At 41.0% G+C, this 24707-nt stretch overlaps 1 protein-coding gene across 5 annotated transcripts in view; it reads right to left on the bottom strand.

Annotated features, from left to right (window-relative positions):
- Positions 1-24707, bottom strand: part of MITF (melanocyte inducing transcription factor) — a 102945-nt gene that overhangs the window by 4259 nt on the left and 73979 nt on the right. For 3 of the 5 annotated variants that reach the window (XM_032698812.1, XM_032698814.1, XM_032698816.1), the window contains 7 exons: positions 15487-15714; positions 14271-14354; positions 12816-12911; positions 7225-7342; positions 3978-4034; positions 2902-2977; positions 1775-1922 (listed from right to left, as the gene is read on the bottom strand). In XM_032698812.1, the coding sequence (XP_032554703.1) occupies positions 1775-1922; positions 2902-2977; positions 3978-4034; positions 7225-7342; positions 12816-12911; positions 14271-14354; positions 15487-15714 (807 nt within the window). Of the gene's footprint in view, positions 1-271; positions 1487-1723; positions 1923-2901; positions 2978-3977; positions 4035-7224; positions 7343-12815; positions 12912-14270; positions 14355-15486; positions 15715-24707 lie in introns of those variants that run through there. The other 2 variants (XM_032698815.1, XM_032698813.1) reach the window with 2 other exon arrangements.

Raw genomic sequence — 24707 nt, forward strand, 5'->3', positions numbered from 1 at the left:
TGCTCTGTAGCACAGACATGTTTCCCCTCAGGCCTCTTTCTCAAACCAGTGCCAGGATAGGCAAGTTTGGCATCACGTACGGTGAGGAAAACATTTAAAAACAGGAAAAAATGAAATAGCAGAAGCATATGCTTAGTACTTTTATAAAGTCATAGGTGAAGGCATAGCAGGTCTAGAGGAAGGGACATTTCTAATTCTGCAAGTCTAGCAGAGCTCGAAGAGATCAACCAAAACTGAGCAACGCTACTTCTGCACTGAAATAAAGTTTAAATCCCACCTTCACATTTAATCATACAGATCCACTTGACTGAAAACAGAATAGAAGAATTCACTTAAACGGCCTTTCATGAATACATCAGTAAAAGAGATGTTTTGCTTCTACTTATATTAGACAATCACAATCACTGCTGTGATTGTGCTGTTTCTGGATATTCCTGTCACTGAAGTTGATTAATAACCCCTTCCCCCATTTTCGAGCTAAGACAACAAGTTTGCAATGGCACACTGCAAGATGAAGAGAGAAGGTGGAATAAGAAAGCACTTCTTTCATCAGCTAATGTGCCAAAATCAGGAGTTCCTTATTCTGTGCTTAATCAGAATTGACACAAAAAGGGAAAATACACATTTGCTGCCAGATGTATTGCCTGTTATTCAAGGGTCTGGGTCTTATATTATTTTGATTGAAGGAGCCAGAGCAAATGGATAATGCAAAGGAAGATGAAAGATGTTTAAAAAGTGATCTCAGCTTTGAAACACCACTGCTTGATGTTGCTCTGCAGAAGGGTTGTGTTTTTATCATCTCACTCTAACAAGCAGATTGCTCAACCAACTACAAAAACTGCACTGAAGCTCAACCCAGCCTGTTCTATTTTAAAGCTGTTTACTTCCACACTTGACTCCCAGGTATTTGTAGCTTCATTATCTCCTTGGTGGATTAGCTGGGCTGTGGTTCAGGAGTCTCCTGGCACACTGCAGCTCCATGCAGAGCTCAGCTGTTCGCACTGCAGGTGAGCAGCAACATGAGGATATCTGGGATATCATTGTCTCCATGTCATGTGTTCTTACACCCAATTCTAGATACACTAATTACCCTTTTTCAGAGAGAGGTGGATATCCACCTGTCTTTGCCCACCTGGAGAACAGAGGTGACAACAAAAGTTGTGTAGGCTGCAAGGTTAAGACTGCCTATCCAGCTTGAGGTGAAGGCAAAGGAATTAATTAGAGAAACGGAGTTCTCACCCTTAGATCTCTGTGCAGCACAGAACACTGGAATCGGGGTGAATCCGACAAAGCAACAACCCACAGAGAAAACATATTTATGCCACCTACTGCTTTTCAGTGCTGAGGAGAACTGTTGTACTGTCCTACAGACACCAAGGTATGGGGAAAACTCCCAAGCAGCCAAACTGAATTTCATAAATATCAACAAACAGGTGATTTATGAAGTCCCAATTCCTTAGGCCCAGCACCCAGAAAAATGTATTACCACATAAATCTTTTTAATGGTATGCTTTGCAACTAATGTTGGCCACAGTAGAACAAAACCAGACTACCCATAAGTGCTTTTACTAGAGCGTTAGGACTCCATTTTTTTTTTCTTTAAACTAATGTATCCTTGGCTTTTTCTGGAAAAGCCTCATCTCAGCACCGGTCGCCGTTAACTTAAACGCTGGTTCCTTCCAACCCACACCCCTACAAACAAGCTTCAGTCACCACTATTTGCAGTCACACGCTGCAAACATGAAGAGCACTTGCAGCTTATTTATCAGCAAACCTGTATTCTGAGCAGCAGGTGTCTGTTGGCATGTTCCAGCTTCTTCTGTCTGTTCTCCAGCTCCTTCGTGCGCTGCTGTTCCCTCTGCAGCTTACGGATGTAATCCACCGAGGCTTTCAGGATCGTTCCCTTATTCCAGCGCATATCCCTTTGGAATCAACACAAAAGGAAAAGATAAGGCCCTCGGGGAGGCTTTATTTCATAGTTGTTCCCTTTACATCCATACCTGTGATTACACCTCATACAAATGTTAACACCCAGATAATATTTAATTCCAAGTTTATGGATACAGAAGGCACTGGAAATGCACTAGAGGGGGCCGGAGTGCTGCTCTTGGGAAGCACACTCTCTTCAGAGGGAGAGGGTGCTGCATCACCTTCTCCTCACATCATCCTACTTTCTTTAAATAAACAAATAGTCTGCACACTATCAGCAAAAGATCCACCTGTCCCGTAGGTTGATACTGAGCAATATTGGTTTTTTAGCCTTTGAGGAAGCTGCAGAGCCTCTCTGCAGAGTAACTCTCCATGAGCAACTGCTTTAATACACTGGAAACTCTCCCCAGAAGCATCAGAGGACATTGATTCAGATTTAAGCGAGACTTTCAAACTCCAGAGCAAGGAGGGCTCCTTGCTACTAAATCAGCATTGGGAAAGTGTAAAGACAAGCTAATAGCAGTAAAATTATTATAAAATTATCAGATGAACTGCCCTCCATTTTCACTGCAAGAGGGACTGTTTCTATCTTGTCAAGTTATGACATCTAATTAATTAAAAAAATCATCTGGCAAGACAAGCAATCAGCTAAGCATCAAGATCAGACTATTGTTTCCTATCCTCACAGTTTGGCCTCTGGTAAGGCTGTCAGTCACTCCCAGCACCAACCTCAGCTTTGTGACAAAAATCATCAGATTAATACAAACATAAGCAGGTTGCTAAAGGGGAAAAACAAACCCCAAATCGATCTTAAAAATATAACGGAACCTGCAAGGATTTCTACAGTCATGGAGTGCCAAAAGTAACAAGAAAACAGGATTTTTTTTATTTTTTTTTTTTATTCTTGTTCTCCACTAGGATTATTTCCCTTTAACCCTTCCCTCCCACAGTCCCTGGGCACGTTACACTTACGGGTCATTTGACTTGGGTATCAAGGTGCCCAGTTCTTTTATACGATCATTAATATTAAATCTTCTTCTTCGTTCAACTTTAGGAAAAACAGCACAAGTGTTACAAGTAATATTCACACTTAATTACAACATACAACGTATTTCATCAAAGGTTTCTTTCAGCACCTTTGAAATGTTCGCCTGAAGCTTAAAATCCAGCGATAATTTATTTTCTCTCCTACACACAGACACATTAAGACAGAAGTTCTGTCTATACTGTAAATTCTGGGACTGCTGAAGTGACAGAGTTAAACTGAGACTCTAAAAATCGAGATGACTGAGAAGAAAACATTTGCCTAGGGAAAAGCATCACAGACAAATTCAGAAACAAATATTCACATGCTCAAGGAAATCCCAAAGCAGGAATAGTGAAAAAAGGCACAATCTCTTCTTCAAAGTACTCTTACAGATGCAACATTTTGAGGATCCCAAAGTCAGATTTAAATATCAATTTTCCAGCATTAGTTTTTCATGCTATGGAAAGGGCTTCTGAACAGCTCAAGGCATGAAATGGTTCCTTGTTTCTAGTAATATAAAGTATATAAAGACAACTTAAGGATTCTTTAAGTCATAAGATACTAATTATTTTAAAATGGTTTTTTTCCAACCTGGAAATATGAGTTCCCTTCAAGAATGAAATCTATAAAACTGCCACACTGAGGATCAAAACTGTTGTTTAAAGTTACAAACTGACCACATATCTAATTTAAAAAATAATTAAAATTAAAAAAGCAAATGGTGCAAGGTGGATTTGTTAAAAGCAATTGAGTCACGTGTTGTTCACAGCAATTCCATTGATAACATCCATTCAGACACTTGGCTTATTGACAAAAATAACAATAGAGTTAAAATTCAATAGTACATTTAAGCACACATTTCACAGGAATTTGAGATATTTGATCTGTGGGCATAACATAACAAACTAATACTATATACTACCTGCAGTGACTCATTCAGATTTAAATCATCAGTATTTGAACATTTAGTGCCCAAAATCACTCCTAGAATTGCTGCAAAATGTGAAGAACCAAAACTTACTCAAGTTGTGGTTGTCTTTCTTTTGCCTCTCCTTAGCCAACGCTCTTGCTTCCGACTCTGTAGGAAAAATACATGCTGTGCATGTGAATGAAGTAATTAGAATTAAAAATAATTCAAACACAACGCTTCAGTCTGTGAAACATCTGCACGGGAAGCCTGATCGATATTTGTCACACCCATTACTATGCCCATTCCAAGGAGTGAGAAGGGTCTGGGAATGCCAGAACACAACCACTGGTATTGAGCTTCACCTCTGCACCTGCAGAGCGTCTCTTCCCACACCTCCCAGGCTGACTTCCACGATGAGAATGTTTCCCACGGAGGCCCTGACTCAGCAAGGTATTTGAGGACAACAAGCTGCTGAAATCCAACATACCTTCTCCTACGTTTACATACGAGTCCCACGGGAGCTGAACCAGAGGGACAACATGCTTAAGGCATTGCTACCTGCACAGGATGTGAAGCAGGCAGGAGTCAGAGCCTCTGCTCACTGCAATTAAGGATATGGCCTTCTGTGGCACGTGCACACACATCACCACAGCACTAAAGGGATAACTTAAGTGACCTACAATGACTGTATTTTCCAGCTACACTAACTGTTCCTATTATAGAGGAAAAAAAAAAAAAAAGATGAAAAATTCAATACCCTCATTAGCACACAAAGCTGGAAAACAAAGGGGTTTGCTTCAGGAGAAGCAAAAAGAAAACTAATGACAGCCGCGTTGCACAGAATTTGTCTCCTCAACTCAGAACTGCTCCTAACCTTACTCCACACATTTATTAGCTATTATTTATTATTATATTACTAATGTTATTATATTCTATAAATGTTTTATAATTATTAACTTCAGCTTGCAACAGTTTGGGCAAGAACATAACTAAATCTGTTATTTACAATTCTCATTTGATCTTATGTTTCTCAAGCAATTTTAAGCATTTTCATGTTTGCTCTACCACTTTATTTTTTTTTTAAAGGTGAGGTCATTAATCCTTGCCCTATTGCATTTAAATCCCCAAACCAGAGGGGTACTATGCAGTTTCACAGTAAGTCAGTGAGGAGGAATGAGTCTATCATGTATTATCACACATTCCATTATGGAAACAACCCCTCACTGCCTCCAATAAGTTTCTTTCCTGTATTATTTTATTTCTAAGGAATACGGATTATGTCCCATCCAATTCAAATTAGCAGGTGCTAAGGGTTTCCCTTGGACTGCTTCATTGCTTAGAATACAGAGGTACTCCAATATTACATGCAGTACAACAGGACATATTCTTTTCTATGCCAGGCTCCCCAAGGATCCCCTCAAAAGCTTGAAAGATCACTGAATGTCTTAATGAAATTTGGGGTTAATCTGACACTGCTTTATTAAGCAGATATGAGGTTTGTGAGGCCAAAACTGATAGAAACCACACTCTTGGGAGAGATGGATTCCGAATAAATGCTTCAGTAACTACAGCTGAGAACCCACAACCATCAACATCAGATGTTGAAATTACAGATTGGATTTTCTGGGGGGTTCTTCACCATTTTGGTATTTATTTGGTATATATTTGGTATATAGCAGGATTAAGAAAAATTTCTGCCAAATGCTAGATTTAAATATTGCAACTCTCTCTAGCCTAGCTCCAGCAACAAAATCAGGAAAAGGAGAACCAACAGACTCCTGCCTGCAATAACATGCTGATTTTAAAATCACTGGCTGTCAGAAAGCACCATCAATGGAGCTTTGTGCACAAAGGCTTGGGCAGATCAGTGTCCAAGTGACTGCTGTTAAATTTGAATTTAATACCTAAACCTGCCCTGAATCAGCTAGCATGTATTTTGATCAGAAAAAGCACTCATCTAAATTGTATGTATTGGTGAGTGTAGCATATAGACATGTCACTTATTTCAGTTCTGTTTTGATGTATCAAGGACTTCCATAAGACCACTCACTATTTCTCCTCTCTTTCTGCTTTGTTGGCCTGAAGTCTTACACAACCATCTGCAGTGAATCCACCAGCCTGCACATCCAAGTTGGGTCTTCAGCTTCTATTCTAAAACTCCTTGAACTTTCTATATTTTGGGCAATGAAACTGCCTGTAATTTGGACTTTGTGTGTCTTCTTTTGGTGCTGAGCTCCAATTCTGTGCAGTCCTATAAATGCAAATACCCACTGGCTCAGAGATGTGGCATTTCCTCCTGAGAACCTGACTCCTGGCCTATTAAAACTGCTCTACTTAAGCTAATTCCTGCCCAGAACCTGCTTTGCAACTGAGTCAGCCTGTGAGTTTTCACAACTGAAACCCAGAAAGATGATAGACAAGAAAAGAAACCAGGCCTCCAACCTACTGCATACAGTCAGTGAATCCCCGCTGGGCTTAAGAACAGCCAATTCTGGGTATTAAGATGATTTTGGCATCAATTCTAGAATGGATCTCCATTAGTTCAACCTGCAGACAAACTTACCTTGTATATGTACCCTATGTGAGGTTATATGCTTTCAAGTGAAGCAAAATAAAACATGCTTGAGAATATTAAACTTCTTATTACTTGCTTTGAACTATCTCGCTTCTGTACACATGTGCTTGAGAGAAAGAGGCTTTTAATGTCTTCCTCTCCTCCCCCTGCCTCCCACAGATTGTTTAGAGCACTGCTGGAGGAACTGGTATAACAAGAAATTAAGGGAATACTTCATTTTCATCTTAATTTAGAGATGCATATTCATAGAATGGCTTGGGAAGGAAGGGACCTTAAATATCATGAAGTTCCAGCCCCCCTCAGTGCCTAATTCTACATTTTATAGGATCTACATCTACAGATTTCATATTATAACAGGTTATTTGATCATTACTGCTCTTTCCTACTACAGTAAGTCCTCTAGTGTGTATTATTCCTCGACATGAATCCCACAGAGACTCCAGATGTGAAGTTGTTAAAGTTTAGTGTTGACAGACCAAACAGTAAGACCAAACTAGAAAACAGCTCTGGAAGAGATGCATGGAAACTTCCTGGGTCACATTTTCAACAAGCAGGTGTGACTGTAACAACTGGGGACTTTATCTTAACTTGTGACAGTGCACACACATGTGCCCACACATGAACACAATTGCATGGCAGGCTGATATATCTGCTAAAAAAATGGTCTGCAAAGCAAAAAGTAACTATTCAACCATGTATTCTTTCTCAGAAATTATGTCCAATATCACTTGAATTCAATACAATTATACTACTACTCCAAGGTGGTATTTTAGATGTATTTACCTGTGAGCTCCCTTTTTATATTAGGAAGATTAGCTGGACATGAGTTGCTGATGTTTAGTCCTGGAGGAGGCATGCTTTGGTTGCCATAAAGGTCAATCAAATTGCCAGACACAGGCAACTGCAAAAGATAAACAAGTAAAAGGATCACTTGGTTTGCACTTAATGAATGCCTTTGTACAGAAGAACAGAGTCAGGATCTGCTGAGAAATCTGTGTTCTTTTCCATGTGCAAACAGAGTGTGCAAGAAGGTCAGCAAAATTCACATAGATATGCACAGGTGTGAGGAACAAAACATCTCCTCAAAAATATGCAGACAGAAGATATGTAGAAGAGGTAAAATCCTGATGATATTGTGTAATTGTTGCTCCTTATTTTTCACTTAAAGCTATTACATCTGTACCCCCAACACTTCCCTCACATCTGAAAGAGCCTAAGAACTCTCTGGGAGAAAGCTCCCCTTTTTCCAGGGATATGTGAGTGAAGTACTTTGCAAGTTGTCACATGCTTGAGGAAGAACACTGTATTAATTAATCACATTTTTCATGTGATTTGAAAGCTACCTACACAGAAAACATTTCAGTTTATTTTGTTTTTTGCCTTACATAACAAGAACACACACCAGTAGGAGGAAGATTATTTTTACATTAAGTTTCCCCAATTACTTGTTCACTCTGCAATGCTTATTTAGGTATGTTTAAGCAAGCAGACTTATACAGTATTCCAACAAGACCTACCAAAGCTATCCCTTTAAACTGAAATGCATTTAAAGAAGCTTACATTTATCCTGAGTGGATTATTTTACCCATCTCTTATTTGTTTTTGAAAAGACAGGTATAAAACACTTTGGTATCTTATCTCAGTGGTAATACTTCTTATCATCACTGCTACAAAGAAAACCAGTCCCCCAAAGACATTGATCCTGCAGAGATTAGAGTAAGTAACTTTACACCCATGTAAATAATGCTGTTGAATACAATGCAGTGAGTCACAGCCTGCACTATTAAACTCCTACTGATGGTCCTTGACAGAGGGAGACCTAAGAAAATTTCTTTGCCCTGTGGAAGCAGACAAATAGAAGTTGATAGGTAAAGTACCACCAGCTAGAGGCCATGCTGATACATGCTTTGAACAGACAGTGGCCAACAACAAAACCAAAGTCCCCTGACTCAACCTGTAAGTGACAGAGGAAAAAATGTAACTGAATTCTCACCAAGATTCAGTGTTACAATTCCTCACCCTGCCCTTAGTTCTCGAATGCATTAAAAAAAACCCCAAAAAACCAAAACATCTAATAATGCTGCTCAGGTCACAGCTGCCCCAGTTGTGATCTACCCTACCCACACTAGTGTCAGGGTGACCACTCACTGCTCTCCACAAGGCTGACCCTTGTCTCTTTGGGCCCCCCAAATGCATCCATGACACCAGCACAGTGATAGCGTCACACACCCTTCTGACTTGGATGTGCTCATTCTATTCATGCTCCGAAGCATGGGGAGAGCACAAAGACCTTGTTTGTGGCCCAAGGACTTGAAGTTCATAACCAGACATGTGAAATCTAATTAGGAAGTTCAGGGAATTGGGGGGGGGGGGGGGAGAAAAAAAAATAGATTTTTTTGTTAGAAAACCAGAAACGAGCATCTCAAAGCCTGGGTAAAGCAGCCAGGTTGTAATGAAACATGGAGAATAGTTAAAGTCACCAAGCTGCTTTCCTTACTGCATGACAGAAGCTGCTTGTTACAACAGTTCATGATTGATGTTTTTTTCCCATAGGTGTCCATGTGCCAGACTTCCATGTAAATAAACAGGAAAAGGGGACAGTAAAGGCAAGCAGTAACTGCTGAATGTGCACACTTGGATGGCTGCTAGAGGCTGTACACAGGAATGCTTATCAGGGAAATTAGGGGGAGATGCCAATCATCTAAATCAGTGATCCATAAGCAAAGAGACTGATCAGCTTCTTTCTTTCACTTTTCCCACCATCTGAACTCCAAAGCTTCAGTTGTAAAATCTTCCTACAGGTACAGTCCACACAGAGTATGAGCCTCTGAGAGGCCTCTTTTCCAGGATCCCACAAGTCACATCTTAGGGACTCACTTATATTATTACTTTCATATGAAAACCAAGTGCATGCAACACTCTGGGTCACCTCACATAACATACCTGCAGTTAAAGACCAAAAGTCAAAATCGAGGTTCATCCTCTGTTTACAATTATATAACAGTTCCCAGAGGAATAAAATCAATTGACTAAGGTAAAACCAATAATCATTAGTGCAGAGTTTAGGGAACTGGAAAGGGGAGAAGAACCCCGTGCTGAGGGCATTGATTTGAGATGGACAAGTCAGCAGTGCTGTAAGCACACAAAAGCAGCCACTAGGCTGAAACAAGGCAAAAAAAACCCCAAGAGGAGGTAAATGCCCTTGCAGTGACACCTGGCATTGATTTCAAATTCTTCCCTGCGAAAGAAACTGAAAAAAATTATACATTGTTTGCAAACATTTCAGCTCTAAGACAGTCAAGCCTTTCATCACTATCCCCAAGTAAAAGGAGGTGGGAAAATCTCAAAACTTTCACGGCCATTTCATAACGAAGATGGAGTCCCAAACTTTGAGAAAGACATGGAGGCTCCTTCTCTGTCTTCTCCAAATTCTATCATGTTTCCAACCTAAATATGATTTTCCTTAAGGCTTTCTTAGCTATTTCTGGCTAAATAGAAATTTAAAATGCGGCATCAGTCAGATCATCCATCTTTACTCTTCCAAAAGGTAAATGAAGGAAGAATGGCTTATGCCAGGCTTAGCATATTGAAATAGTATGGTCTAAAATGCCTTAGTTTTTGAGATTTCATATTTCAAGCCCTTGGCTTTACAAGCTGCACAAACACACCAAGTAAAACAAATTTCAACCTTCCTATCGCTTTGCCTCTGGTTTTGTTTTTTTTTTAATACCAGCTTTTATATAACAGAAACTTCAAATATGGTAATTATGACTGCAGATTTATCAGAGTGTACATTCATGGGAGTCTCAGGCTTTCATTTCTCCTCCACTACTCCAACAAAACAAGCACCCACATTCTGTCTAAAATCCCTGAGACATCAGCTGTGTGATCAACAAGGCTGTTGCTGAGGTATCAGTACACACTGGAATGGATCCTGTTGCCCAGCTCTTGCAGCCTACAATGTATTGTGTTGTTTCCTTACCTACAAGCACACGCTCAGCAGCAGTCCCTGAAATAAGACTCCTCTCTACTTCTGGAGTTTAATTCCATGGGAAAGCCACATCTAAAAGTGGAGCTGTCCATACACAGCTTTCCATGTCAGGCTCTGGTTAGAATTGATTAGTTGGATGGATTAGTTGTCATCTCCACTTGGCACACAAGTACTTTACACAGGACTCAGCAATTCAGTTACTAAGTCACATCTATGCAGAATACCCTCTCTGCAAACTACAGACTATTTTGTGGCACTCTCCACCACAGAAGTAAAGCCAATTAACTGGTGGCCCAATCCCCAAGTTTACAAACACTTCCACAAGCAGTGGATTGCAATGAGCCATTTTCAGTTCAAGGCACTTGGAAATCTCCCTTAGCTTGCTCTGCACAAAAATCTCTGATTTTGCTTATCAATTAAGTACTGTTACCAACTGTAACAAACTGGTCCTTTTGTTCTTTGTTGGTTATGGAACAACAGCTGCCTTTGTCAGAGTCTCAGCACAGCTATTTATAGGTTGCGTCTCTTTAGAGACCATTTCCTCTCTTGATTTCTCCCACCTCTACTTAGCTCAGTCTATAGACATTAATTCCTTATTAGTAAAATAATGTGTGTTTTTAGGAGCTAAATCCTGTCCCAAAAGAAAAGTGTCCGTTACATCAGGTTCATTTTTTTCCCCAAGCCAACTGTTGAGAAACATGGGTCAATGTCCATCTCTTTAGGTTAAATCAGAGACTGAAATATGCTTTTTTCCTGCAGCAATTTAAATGTATTAGTAAAGAAATATTAATCCTACTGTTTCATATCCTTATTTTCCAGACTTCACCACACAGAGTGGGCTAATTCTTAAATTCCACAGTAAATGTGGATTGGGCAGCCTTTACAAGGCTTCTTGTCACACAGTGAGCAGGAGGGATGTAGACTACCCTGAACATTGACTACAGGGACTCCTTGCACCAGAAGAGTGCAGAGTACTATTCTGTCCCTGCCTGGAACAAAGAACCACTGCTGGGGTCCCTGTGAAATGAGAGAGGAAGAAAACCACAAAAATAACCAGGTCCCTCCTAATTTAACAAGTCGCACTCCAAAGGAACTTCAGAGAAAGGACTCCAGAAGAACCTCATCCCTCAATTTAAAAATATATATATATAAAAAAAATAGATGAAGTGTCTTGAAAGCTATCTTTTTCGCAGTTCACTGAGTTTTTCTCTCAAATTCCAGGACAGTTCCACTTTGCATCTTAGACTAAAGGAAAATTTATTCTTTCTGGCAGGACTCTGCAGCTATTTCTCCATGTACTCAAAGGGCACTATTTAGAGAGGGAAGCTGGTGGGCCGCTTCCTGCGTCATGCACCACGTCTCTGAGAGGGCTGTGGGAATCTGTGGGAGCACAGGACTAGGTTAACATGACATCAGACGACTACTGTCAGCAAATGTAAACCTGTGCTACAAAATCAATGCTATGTGGTAAGCTGTAAATTTTGGCACCAGATAAAAAAGAAACAGACGCCAGCACTGGCAGACATCTACTCAGCCAGATCTAACAGCACTTAAGCCTAAGGCAAAAAATTCACTGGAGCTACCCTCCACAGAAGATCAAAATCAGATTATGCCAGAAGAATGATTAGATTAATTCTCAAAGCAACGTGAACCAAACCGAAACAGCCACTTGGAGGTAACCTGTGCCTTGCCTTGCTCAGAGCCTTCCACACTCCTGTGTTCTTGATGTTTGTGACAGGCTTCCCACGTGCCCAAACTTGGTCAGTTTTTAATTTCCTTTATTCCTTCCCCTTTTGTTTAAGACTGTGTTTTAAAATTCCCCCCCCCCCCCAAATTCTGTAACATCTTTGCTGTCGTCTAGCTGGGGACTTCTCTCCAACTGATATCAGGCTGAGCTAAAGCTGTGATGTCAGAGATAACTGTCAAACTAGAGTATCTCTGGACAGCGATGCCAACACGTAACATACAGTTTCTTACTTGAATATGACAAGATACAGGAACCTGGGATGCCAGAGGTTCTTTCCTTTCTGAAGACAAGTATAAAGTTCATGGTAGTCTTTAATATCAGTGGGAATGAGCTATTCATGGTAGCACAGTTTACTCCCCTGTTGTAATCCTCTCACAACAGACATAACTTGGAAATAAGAAAAGTAAAATTGTCCTTTGTATTCCCTTGAGCTGACTCCAGCTTGTGTTTTTAAATTCGTGTTTTTCATTGCAACTGTATACCTTGAGCTCTTCAAAGAAAAAACCAATTACACTCTGTGGAACAATACAATAACTACTTAATTACAAGGAAAAGAAGTCATGCTGCAGCTCTGCTTTCTCTCAAGGAAAGATGATTAGACTTAACAGGGAAATCAGAAGGAAAGGACCGTTGTACCGTGTTTGCCATTTGCAGGGCTGGGTCCACCAAGCCGAGGATTTCTTCATTGTAACTTGACTCCAGACTAATTATGTCATCGATCACATCATCCATCTGCAGCAGAAAAGGTGGACAAAGAAAAGCAGACCAGTCATCAAAATCACCAGGATACAGAGGCCTGACAAAGCCCTTCAACCACACACGGGCTCTGCAGCACAAGCCCAAGGTGCTGGTGCAATTTTGCAATTCCTCAGCCACGACTCCTGCTACCCAGCCAGGACACTCAGGTCGTGGCAAAGCTGAGGTTTCATGGTCTAACCCACTCCTCCCACCAGCAGGTACCCTGCACTACCTGCCCACGGACACACTGTTCCTTCCCAGGAACAGCAGAGGAGGAAGCTGCCCATAGAAGGAGCAATGCTGACGACATGACTCCCTCTCCCCCCGCAGCACTGCCCGCCCACCCTCCACCTCTTCCCTCTGTGGGACCAACACCTGCCCACAGACAGGAATACTGAGCCCCTGACACCTTCAGGGAAGGAGAGGGAGCAAAGGCCTGCTGCTTGTGGGGTGACAGGCTGCCCACCACTGACAGCAGAATCCACTGGATTCATATCCCTCATACACCCTCCCAGGAAGCACCACCCAAGGGCGGCTCAGAGATGATTTTAGGTGGTACAAGACATATATTTTTTTGGGTTGGGCTGGAAGGTTCCTCCGTAAGCTCCTAGATGGTCAGGAGAAACACCTCTCCAAAGCACCCACCCAGCTGTTTCCAACAGTCCTGCACAACTCTCTCCTTTTTGCTCGTTATAAAAAAAGAGCTTAAATAACAGAGATCTAGAAAATCAATGCATAACACTGATGACAGAAGTAGTAGTATATGGGATAGTAGTATATGGGATTTTTGCATCGGCTTTGGAAAGTGTGATCAGAACAAATTACACTGACTGGAAGTGAGGGCAAGAAAGGAACTAACAGTTACAGCCCATAACTAAAGTCTTTTTACTGTTTCTGGGAAGGAATAAAAAAAATTTAGTTTAAAAAAAATTAAAAAATATAAAAGGGTGATTACTGAGGATGAATTACCACAGCCTCCTCACATAATTTTTTAAAATGCAAGTTTGATCTGCATAGAAATGTGGAGTCAGAAGTTATCAAGGTAAGAACACATCCATGCAGTCTCGGAAAATCCAGTTAGAACAGATTTCCTGAAGTGAGACCTTAAAGCACGTTTGAGGTGTTTTTCTGCTATAGCATTACAGTGCTAGAACAGCACGAGCCCTTTTTGGATGTCTCCATGCACTTTTGACACCAATGCTAACAACCAGCGTTGCTCTTTTGTACCTTAAATACATTTAATAATCAACTTCTTAAAGACACTATAGGGCACGTTTATTTTTCAACACAACATCAAAGAAACATGCTCATTAGAAAGGGGACCTGTGCTCCACCTCCTGTGTCATCCAGTACCTGCATGCATGATGCTCGTGAGTGTGTATTCAGAGCCGGGCACTCACTCTCAACCCTGCTTTGCTCTTCAAATTTATAAAATCCCTGCAGAAATAAAAAGGGAAAAAAAAAAAAAAAAAAAAAGAAAAGAAAAGGGGAAAAAAAAAAAAAAGAAGAAAAAGCAAAGCATGGATCTGAGTTCATGGCACAGTCTCAGTCCCAAAAAGAGCACGATTGAAATAGTGTCATGCACACATGTTCCTGATGACACAGCAAAGTGAAGCTGTAAATACCTTGAAGAAAAAAATATTTGGGTGCCACTGGGACAATGGATGGAAATATTTGATTTTCATTTCTTTTGAAACTATGGAGCACAAGTATTACTCTTGCACGTGCAAAATATGTTCTGTAACAACTGTTTCTCAAAGATGTGTAGTATTCTCCTCACAGACTGAATCTGTAGTAAAAATCTGGCACAAAGGCTTGAGGATGAGAGGACATAAGCAGCTCTACATTGTCTCCAATTTTTCATTTCACAAAATATTGACATGACTCTTATACTTGTCAATATCTTCCCAGTCATCTTCCTCTGGTGCTTGAGCGCACATGTAACATTAAGTTTACGCCAGTAAAGATTAAGACAAGGTTGCAAAGCACTTCTAGGCATAGGCTAGTGAAGTCTTATATTTGCAGCACTGAAACAGCAACCAGTAACATTTTAGGGTATATTTGCTGCGATAATCTGGCCTTCCAGTTACACAGGAGACTTGCACAAATTTTACTGTAAAAATACCTAAAATATCTCAAAAAAGCTTTGTGGGTTTTTTTCAGTTATTTTTGCTATGCTCTTTGCTCTTTCTACAAGAATGAGCCATAAATAACATTATTCCAGAAAGCTACAGCTTACAAAGCTGCTTTGTGTTCTCCAAAGGTCAATTATTCACTGTTGCATCAAGCAACAGGGTGGGGGAAAAGAAAAGTAGTTTTAATAAGTATCAACTAGCTAATACAGTTCAAAAATGAGGAAGTTTGAGGGATACAGCTGTTTTGCCAAAACGTTCTATGCACCTATCTACTAATCAGGCAGGCACAGAGGCAGCAGTTACATCTTCACAATGACGTTCGGAAAAGATAAACACAACATCTTAACAATGAGCAAAAATGGTTTAAAACAACTTAATTCAAGCAGATTGCAATTCTGTTTTACTGAAGAATGTGAATAGGGAGAGCGTATTACCTCTTTCTCACAGTTGGAGTTGAGGGTGAGCATTGCCATCGGGCTGTTGGGAGCGCTGCTTCCAGTTCCAGGCGGCATGACATGATCCCCGGGCTGGTTTGGACATGGCAAGCTCAGGGCTTGGTTGGCATGTTTATTTGCTAGAGTGGTAGAGAGGTACTGCTTTACCTGCTGCCGCTGGGCCTGCTGAATGTGGTACTTGGTTGGATTCTCAAGGTGAGTCTGCACCTGTGCGACACAATTAATAAAAGAGGGTGTTATTGTTTAACAATGTCATCACAGGTGCTATGGATTTGAGCTGTGCATTTCTGACATAAGTACCAGCTAAGCATTCGACAACTGCACAGCTCCAAGGAAGGCCACAGCATGTCACTAACTCGCATCTGGTGGTAAAAAATCAGTTTACGACCCGGTGTTTCAACAACTGAATTATTATCAGTAAACCAAGAAGCTCCAGTTATTCTTCTACAACATGAGATTTCTCACTTAAGCCCAACGCTCAGGTTTCCAGTTGATACAGACAGTCCAGAACAGACAGTTCTGCATTCAGACTTTCAGCTATGCGACATTCAGTTTTCACTAAAATATGGATAAATGAGTTGTACTGCAGGACTCATTTTACTCGTTAATAGCTACAAACGAAAACCAAGTACTATGGATTGCTGTCCTTGATCCAAGAGAGGTCAAAAGGTTTGTTGTCGGCTTTTTTTTTAGGTTTTGGTTGTTAGGTTTGTTTTAAATTCATACATTGATTAAACTAGAAAAACAGGAAGACACCATTTTTCTGCCTACAGATTATTTATATCTCAGATATATGGCCTAACTCATATACAAATAAGGCAGCCTGTTTATAAACACATCATGCAAATAAGATGCAAGAAAAGAAGTGTTTCAGTTCAGATCAATCACTGTCCTCAGCAACAGCTATTTTTATATTTAAGATAAGCTTTTCAGTACTTAGAATTTTTTTATATTCAAAATACGAAAAATCTCACACCAAACTACTGGTGCGCACTCTAAATAAGCAAGAGAAGAAAGGCAATTTTCTTTTTTTCCATGAAAAATTTCCACCATATCCTGGAAACTCTTTGTCGCCTTTCTCTGGTCATTCGCATTTTCACCAGAAGACAGAAAACTAATCGAAATATAGTAATACTCTGAGAAGTTATTTTGTTTTAAAATAGTTAGATCAAACTGACTTTTGCTGTTACAAGTGACCACGTACATTGCTGTGAAAGAAATTAAATAAAGCATCCAAGACACCAGAGGAAAAGGGTTTCCTGCATCCTAAATACACCTTCTTAGCAACAGGTTTTAAAATAAGTCTGCAACAACAACTCACCTGATAATGATTATATTCAAGCATTTCCAGCATGCTACTTAGAGGTTGCAAGAGAAGCGACTACAGTATCCTTTGCTCTATTGCCACTCCAGTTTGAGGGATCCACATATGGAAGCACCATAAACAAGCTACCCCAGAACAGCAGAAGAAACTTGATGGCCACGGCTCAGACTTATAGTAACCTACTCTAATTAGCCATGCAAGTGGAGAAACAAACAGTTCACACAAGGGCTCTTCATGGAAGTTATGCAAGTTTAAGTTAAGCCCTAACGATTGGTATTTTTTTTCCCCTGGCTTTGATGTCATGCTTTTTCATAAACATAAAAGGACCTTTTAAGTGATGGGCTATCAAAGTCAGATTGACAGTCTGCTCAAGGCTAATTCGCTATTCAGCTTTCGTTCCAGTCCTACTAACAGACAATGGCAGTTTTCTTTAGCAGTAAGGTTAAAAGTTTTTAAGGACAGAGTAAGAAATAACTGAACAAATGCCCTACGAGCCTAATGCACATCCCCTGTAGTGCATTAGTACATTAGTGGAGTGCACTGGATAAACCCACTGGCTACACAGTCCTATTCTCAGCTTCCAGGCTCAGCTGCTGATCCACCCAGGACCTGCAGCAGAACATGAAGCACTTGAAAAAGCTCTACCCCATCCTCAGCCTCCCTGGTGCTTTAAAGCCATTAATTCTGTCTCAGTCTAGAGCTGCGAGAAGTTTTCAAGTTCATGGGCTAAAGCATGTTCCGAATGCACTTATCTGCAGGTGGGCACAGCCCCTGCACATTCCAGGACTTACCTTTTTCTTCTATCCAACTCCTTAACAGAAGTCTGTACTCAAGCAGAGACATAAAAACCACTCAACTGGCAATATTTTCCAAAGTCTCCGCACATTAGGATGGCATTTCTAGAGAGTTTAATCTGCTTTGTTGCACTGCCTCACAAGACAACACAATACCAAAGCCTGCTGTGATAAGTACAGCACTTTGACAGTCCCAAACTGCATTATCAATTTTCCTATCACCAGTGCTAAGAGCTACACTACCCAGATAAGTCTATTTTTCACCAAATTTTCAACTTCAAAGTAGATAAAATTATCAGTAAATGAGTTATTTTCATAACACTTATCTTTGGTTATGACATTTAAAAACAAGCCCTACTCATCTGACAGAATCTGCACATTCATTTTCCTCCATAATCATCAGACACAACTGCTGTTCTCCATCCCAGGATGGAGCGAAGTGTCTCCTCTCTGCACCCAACTCTTACTCACCCTCCTTGCTCCCAGGAGAGAGACAAGCAAAATTCCACGATCCACATCTCAACTATACATCATCAAACACTACATTATTTATATCATATACTAACACACTGAACTGACTCCATTACATGTCAAGTTTTGAAACACACACTGCCTGACACAAGATTTTTGTTGCTAAAACACAAACTTATTTCACAAGAACTTACTCTCCCTGTGATTTTGTTGTATTATTCTACATTAGAATATTTTGAGTTATTTTGCTACTCAATTACTAATTTTGGGTTTTTTTAAAAGGCTGTGCTGCCTTCAGCATGCTGGAAAAGGCAGGAGAAAAAACGTTGTGAGTTCATGTGTCACAATCTCACACAAGTCCAGTAGTGAACCAAAGAAGCCAGAGAGCTGCCTTTTTCTGTCATTAACTTGCTCCAAAATGATGCAAAGATATTCAGGGACTGAACACTTTCTTTTAATCCACAGCTGGTCAAACATACTTTCACACTTAAATACAAGAACATACAACCAATCTCCAAATGGAGGAGAATGTGATGTAACAATTCCCACCCTTCAACAAGGACAGGAGTCCCTACAGGACTAAAGCAGCTTTACACATGTTCCTTCTTGAACAAAAGTACCAATTTCAACAACCCTCACTCTGGCCAAACACGAGGCCCAACAGGCTACACAAAAGGCATCTGAGAGACTTGAGTTTGATTCTCTGTTGTGTCACTGGCTGCTTTCTTGAGCTGCCTTAGGAGCTCCATTGCGGAAATCTAGTGGGAATTGCCTTTATGAACTCTGTGCTGTTTGTTGAGACTAGCCCTGTCTTTGGCCTAAAGCATCCTTTTCTACAGTCTCTACATCAAAGGCAGACCAAATGTGACCACTTGGACACACACCCCAAGATGCACCAGTCACAGCCAGCCTGTAGATAACCCATAAAGTAGTTCTTCATTTTTGACAAAATATCTCAGGAGCAAAGAGCTGCAAAATAACCCTACAATGAAATTCCGCTACCCTGAACTTGAAACCGTGAATAAAAGCTTTGACTTAAGATCTAATTTTGGTCCTCAGCCCCTTCCAGCCTTTCGGGTGAAGAATAGTTCTTGTTGTTCTTCCAAATTCATGAGACACAAAGTGAAAGATGGCAAATTATTGGTTTGGATACACTTCCTAAGAAACGTGACTGAATGAGGACATGAAAGAAAAAAATAAAGCAACTTGAAACCAAGTCCTCTGGTTCTCCAACTGTCTATCTCCAGGAATCTCAGCCAAAGCTTTGCTGCAACATTACTAAACTGAGTAGAACACAGTTTTTTGGGCATTTTGGTACTGATAAGCAAGAAGTAATGTAATATCATGTGTAGAACTTCAGAAATGAGCTGAAGCAAAACAAGCTAAATTTATCACACTATAGTAACACAAGAATTTGGCTATAAGGAACTGCAGCTCAAGGATGGCCAAGTGGCAGCCCACAGCCTGGATTCAGCAGAGAAAGACCCAGAAAGCAGCTGTACATTCAATTTGCACTCGGATGCATTTTCAATTTGCTTGGTTATCAGGGTTCTGCCTACATGGGTAATACAGAATAACACTGCCTTAGAAGTAAAGCCCCAAAACTGGTTTCATCCCAGAACTGCCTGCAATGCCAGCTCAGCAGCATCTCCAATATTTCCATAACCTGGCTCCATGCACACTTAGAACTGCCACAGCATTAGATACTCCTGCACCACCAGTCTCATTGGTCAGCAATTCAAGCTCCATCTGCTCTCGCCCTGCTGACAGGAGGATGCACTTCCTTCAGGTGAAGCACTGAGAAAGGCAGGATTGACTGCACCCCTGTGTTACCCCCTTAGGCCCTACAAGACTGAGCTGGGCTGGGAAAGTTTTGGATGGAGCCACGCTGATTACTCAGCGCTCACCCCTCACACTTGGCACTGTCCTGGAGAACCACATTATCTCAAGCAGGGGAAAGGCTTTATCATACCTTCACTAATCTTGAAATCTGACTGCTAATTCCAGGCATACAACCAGTTCAAGTATCTGAGCAGAGGAAAAACGGTTCCTGAGTAGCTGCCTATTTTCTTCCACATCACAGAAACAACAGTAATAAGCTGTTTATTACAGTAATAGACAGATTTTCCCAGCCCTTGTGTCAAGTGTCCATCAAGCAAACATTTAATCAATAGCTTTGACTAGCTTTAAGCATACATACCACATCAGTGGGAATTTTAGGTGCACTTCAGACTACATTCTTCAAAATCCTTATGATATTACACATGAGTGACAGAACCTCTGAGTAGACCCACACACTTTCTTGAATTTCCCAAACTAAAAACGTTTCCCATTAGGGTGACTGGGGGGCTCAGGAATTTAAACACAAAGCATAGCTATGTGCTTAAGCACAAAGCTCAAGTAGTTCCTCTGCACGAAGCCAACACAAACAACTGAAACAATACTGTTGATACTTGCTCCCCTGGTCAAGTCTTGCTGGGAATCACTCAGGCTTAATTTACTAACAACTTGCTGATAATGGCAAGAACTTGGAACAGTGCTATGTGGCAGCAGAGCAACGCACCACCACTCCCAGCAGCTGTGCACAGACCAAACCCTTTTTGTAAAGGCACCAGGAGTTCACTCTTGGGCAGGCCCAGGCCAGGGAAGCCTAACGCCTTTGCAAATACATTTTGCACAGTGTAATCCAGAAATTAAATGGCTAATGATAAAAACAACGGGGAATTACACCAGAATAAAGATCTTTAACTGTGGCATTACTACCAATCATACTCTAGGAAAACTTCAAGGTCACAGAATCATAGAAATATTCAGGTGGGAGAAGACCTTCAAGATCACCAAGTTCAACCATAGTTGGAAGTTGATTAGCTGCAGTAGGATCAAGCTTTGAGCCACTGATACATCTGGATGAAGGCAACTAGGCTAAGTTGGTGTGTGTTACTGACATACTCATGAATTTGTCCTTGCACAGGTTTGATTTCTTTGCAATGGGTGACTTCTGGAAGCAAGGACAAACACAGCCTATCTTGTGTTAAAGAGTATTTCTTCAAGGTGGAACACCGAATATTGGTTTTACCATCTCAGTTACTACTTAAAATCACAGTGTCTTACTTGTCACATCTCCAAGTGCTGCTGCTTTCAAAGCAAAGCTGAAGATGCCTCAAATCCCCTGCTGGTGCAACACAAGCGAACAAAGGCCAGCATGATGCCAGCAGCTCCAGGCTGTCCCGCTGCTCTGGCCCCCACGAGCTGGGATGGAGCATATTCCCACTTCCAAAACCACACAGAAGGAGATTCTTCTCACCAAAAACATCACTGAAACTTCCTATGACAGTAAAGCCAAAGCACTCAATGCTTCATTTAAGCAGAGATAGGCTTGGGCACAGGGACATGTCAGGGGACAGCAAACCAAGGGGGAGGAAGACTCTTCTCCCCACCCCACTCCCACTTTTTTTTTCTTTAATTAAAAAGACCATTTGTTTTAAGTAAATTGCCTTAGGACTTACAGTTTACAATTACAAATAAAATACTTTTTTGTCAGTTTTTTTGGTTCAATAGAACTTTTTGTTGCTTAAACAGCTAAATGTCATGGGATTTTTAAGAAAGGTTAAAATTCTGTGTCATTTAACAATTAATGGCACCCAAAGAAAAACTATATGAAACCACATCCACTGAAGTGTTCTGCAAGGGCTACAGGCTTCAGTTGGGTCCACTGCAGCAGGAAGCCTGTTCAACAAACCAGTCCTGGGCTTCAAAGTTCCTTTTTAAAGTTGTTTCAACCTACTTTCAAGAATAAAAACAGCAGCAGCAACAAGTTGCCTTCTAAGACTTTGAATAAAAACAGGAAGCTGTATAAGTAGGTGTCTGTCCTTTGAGGCTAGGGGAAAAAATTTGAGGAGAATGACATTATGAGAAAGATAATCAATTAGTGCCACTTAGAGTGATTTATTCCCCTAAAATGTTCCAATCCAGATTCAAGATTCTGCAAATCATATTCACCAGAGGTTGGTCCACTAAGTCTGAAAATCCTAAAGACCATAAAATCCCTTCAATTAACTTCATTAAATATTGATCATGGGTTTCACTGCAATGCCAGGAAGTACCCTCCTACCACCCAACTTGGAGCAATCCAAATAACCAGCCAGACAATGGTTCAACTCATTCTCAATGACATTTTCCCACATGCTGCATTCAAACATTAAACAACAGCATCACATTTTTCCCCCTAAAGACGTCAGTGGTCTGAAGTGGCTTCGCGTGAGAAGTTCAGTCCTGTTGCTTTCTGAAACTTTTCCAGTCCTCAAAGATGAAGCAGCCACCTCACTTGTAATGTCACCAAAATTAAGCTGACTGGGCTGTGATAGATCGTTCCCCCTAGGGCCACTGTGAATTTAGTAATAGATAAACCTATTTGGTAACTTCTCCAGCTGCCATTCTCCCCTCACCCCCAACTTTGCTAGACCATATTTGCTCCACTTTCTTGTAGCCCATTACCCAGAAAACATGGCCAGAACAACACTGACCAGAAAGCCCAAGGGCAAGAAAAAAGTGAAGAGTAACTTGTATTGACTGGGGAATGACAAGCAGGATGAACTGATTCTATCATTTTACTTAGGGACATGGCAAACACAAGGAAACTACATCAGTTAGCACAGTAAAACTCCCTGGTTATCTAATTCACCCAAAAACCCTCTGAACTTGAAAAGAAAATCAGATACGAGAAAGTTATTTAAGATCTGGCATCACAATTGAACTCTAAGTAAGTGGATCCAACAGTCATCTGCAAGCACAAAGTTATGAAAAAAGAAATGGCACATTGTACAGAATGAACATCATTTACACAATGAGGGGTTGCTTAGTCCATCATCAAATTCCTCTGTGTAACGTAACTGTTTGTCCAAGGGAAAGACATGAAGCAAACAAGAACAAAGTATTCGTGGATCAGTATTTAAAAACTGTGCTTTAGCTATAGAAGCACATGACAACACTATCTAAAGAAATTAAAGAGAGGTTAGCCAAATTTGCTTAAGGAGATAGAAATTGATGTAATTTGCAGGTTAGTGGCATGCTTAGCTGCCATTCCACAAGTCTGCCTTTCAGAAGGATTAGGTCCTTTGAATCCTGCTTTTTTTTTGTTGTTGTTGTTGTTAGGAAACCAGCATTTTAGCTGTTAACTTCCCAACACACATGCCATAAATTTTTATTTTATACAGTTACCGATACCAAAAAGCACTCCAGCATTTTAGGACAGACAAGGAATCGACTCCATAAAATGACACAAATCTTTTGCAATGATTTCACCTACCCCAGGTGCTTCTGAGCGTAAGTATTTTATGACTTAACAGGCAACAACATCAGCCACACAACTGCATCTGACAGGCAAGTTTGAAATATGGTACTGCCACGGTGAAAAGCTTAATTCAAGCACCAAATATTTACATCCACTTCTGCCATCCTGCTCTCTCAGAAGGAAGCTGGGCAGCACTTTCATCGGCACTAGATGGTTTGAGATCGCTCAAAGTAGGACACAAATGACTCCTCCTCACAGGAACTGTCAAAGATAGACATAAAGCTGCTTCCAAAATCTCTTGCAAGACTTGGCTTAGAGATGTGAACTCAGGAGAGAGCAGAGTCACGGGACTACAGATACTTCAGCTGCCTGAAAGCCCAAAACCAGTTCAGGCAGACGGTCTGAAGCCACCTGTGCTCCCACCTTCCCCTTGCAAAGCCTATTTTACAGCCCAAGCAACAGCAACACAAGATTCACCAGACCACTCTAACACAGTTTACTGTCGACTTGAGTGACATTAGAGGGGTAAAAGTATTTGTCCAACTTTATCTTCCTCCTGAGGTTGCCAAGCACGGCGTGAGCCAGTGCCAGCTTTGACCGGCGGTCACGTACGTAGAGCCTGAGCAGGACTGTCAGTGACATTTCACAGGGGTTACTGACCCAGCCACTGTTCCAGCCTTGCAGTAACCCCTGCTAGACCTGAACGACACAGTAATTAACTTTCAGGTCCCTGGTGCACTGCAAGACGGTTGAAAAAAACAGTGGTTTAAACTTCACTGCATTTCCCACGGCAGGGAAGAGGCACAGAATACCCACCCTTCTCTCCAGAAGGGCCTTGACAGGTCAGGCTACTGCTTAAATCACATCAACCATTGCACATGCACAGGATTTGGAGATCCTGGATATATTTCCAGAGCCCAAAACCAAGACAGCATGGACTTTGCTACACAAAATCCTCTGCAATGCCCTGAGGATGCAGTTTCCACAGGTGAGAAGAGGTGTCCTCCACATCTGTTTTTTCTCAGGTTGCTCATCATCACTCATCAAATGTGAAGAACACAAATAGGACTGGGTAAAAATAGTGGCATCTTCCACAGAAAACAAACAAAGGAGAAAACAGAAATCAGTTTTATACAAGATGCTGGGTTAAAAGTAACCCAACAGTAGGAGAGACAGTACACACTGACTTCAAAATAAAATTCCTTGTTCTCAGCTTCCTAGGGATGCAGAGTTACCCAGATGTAGAATGGGACAGGTTGTTTGCTTGTCCAGACTTCAACAAATAAAATTCAAGAAGCTTCAAGTTTCCATGCCGAAAGCA

This window comes from Chiroxiphia lanceolata, chromosome 11 (assembly GCF_009829145.1).
Source record: "Chiroxiphia lanceolata isolate bChiLan1 chromosome 11, bChiLan1.pri, whole genome shotgun sequence".
Taxonomy (NCBI): domain Eukaryota; kingdom Metazoa; phylum Chordata; class Aves; order Passeriformes; family Pipridae; genus Chiroxiphia; species Chiroxiphia lanceolata.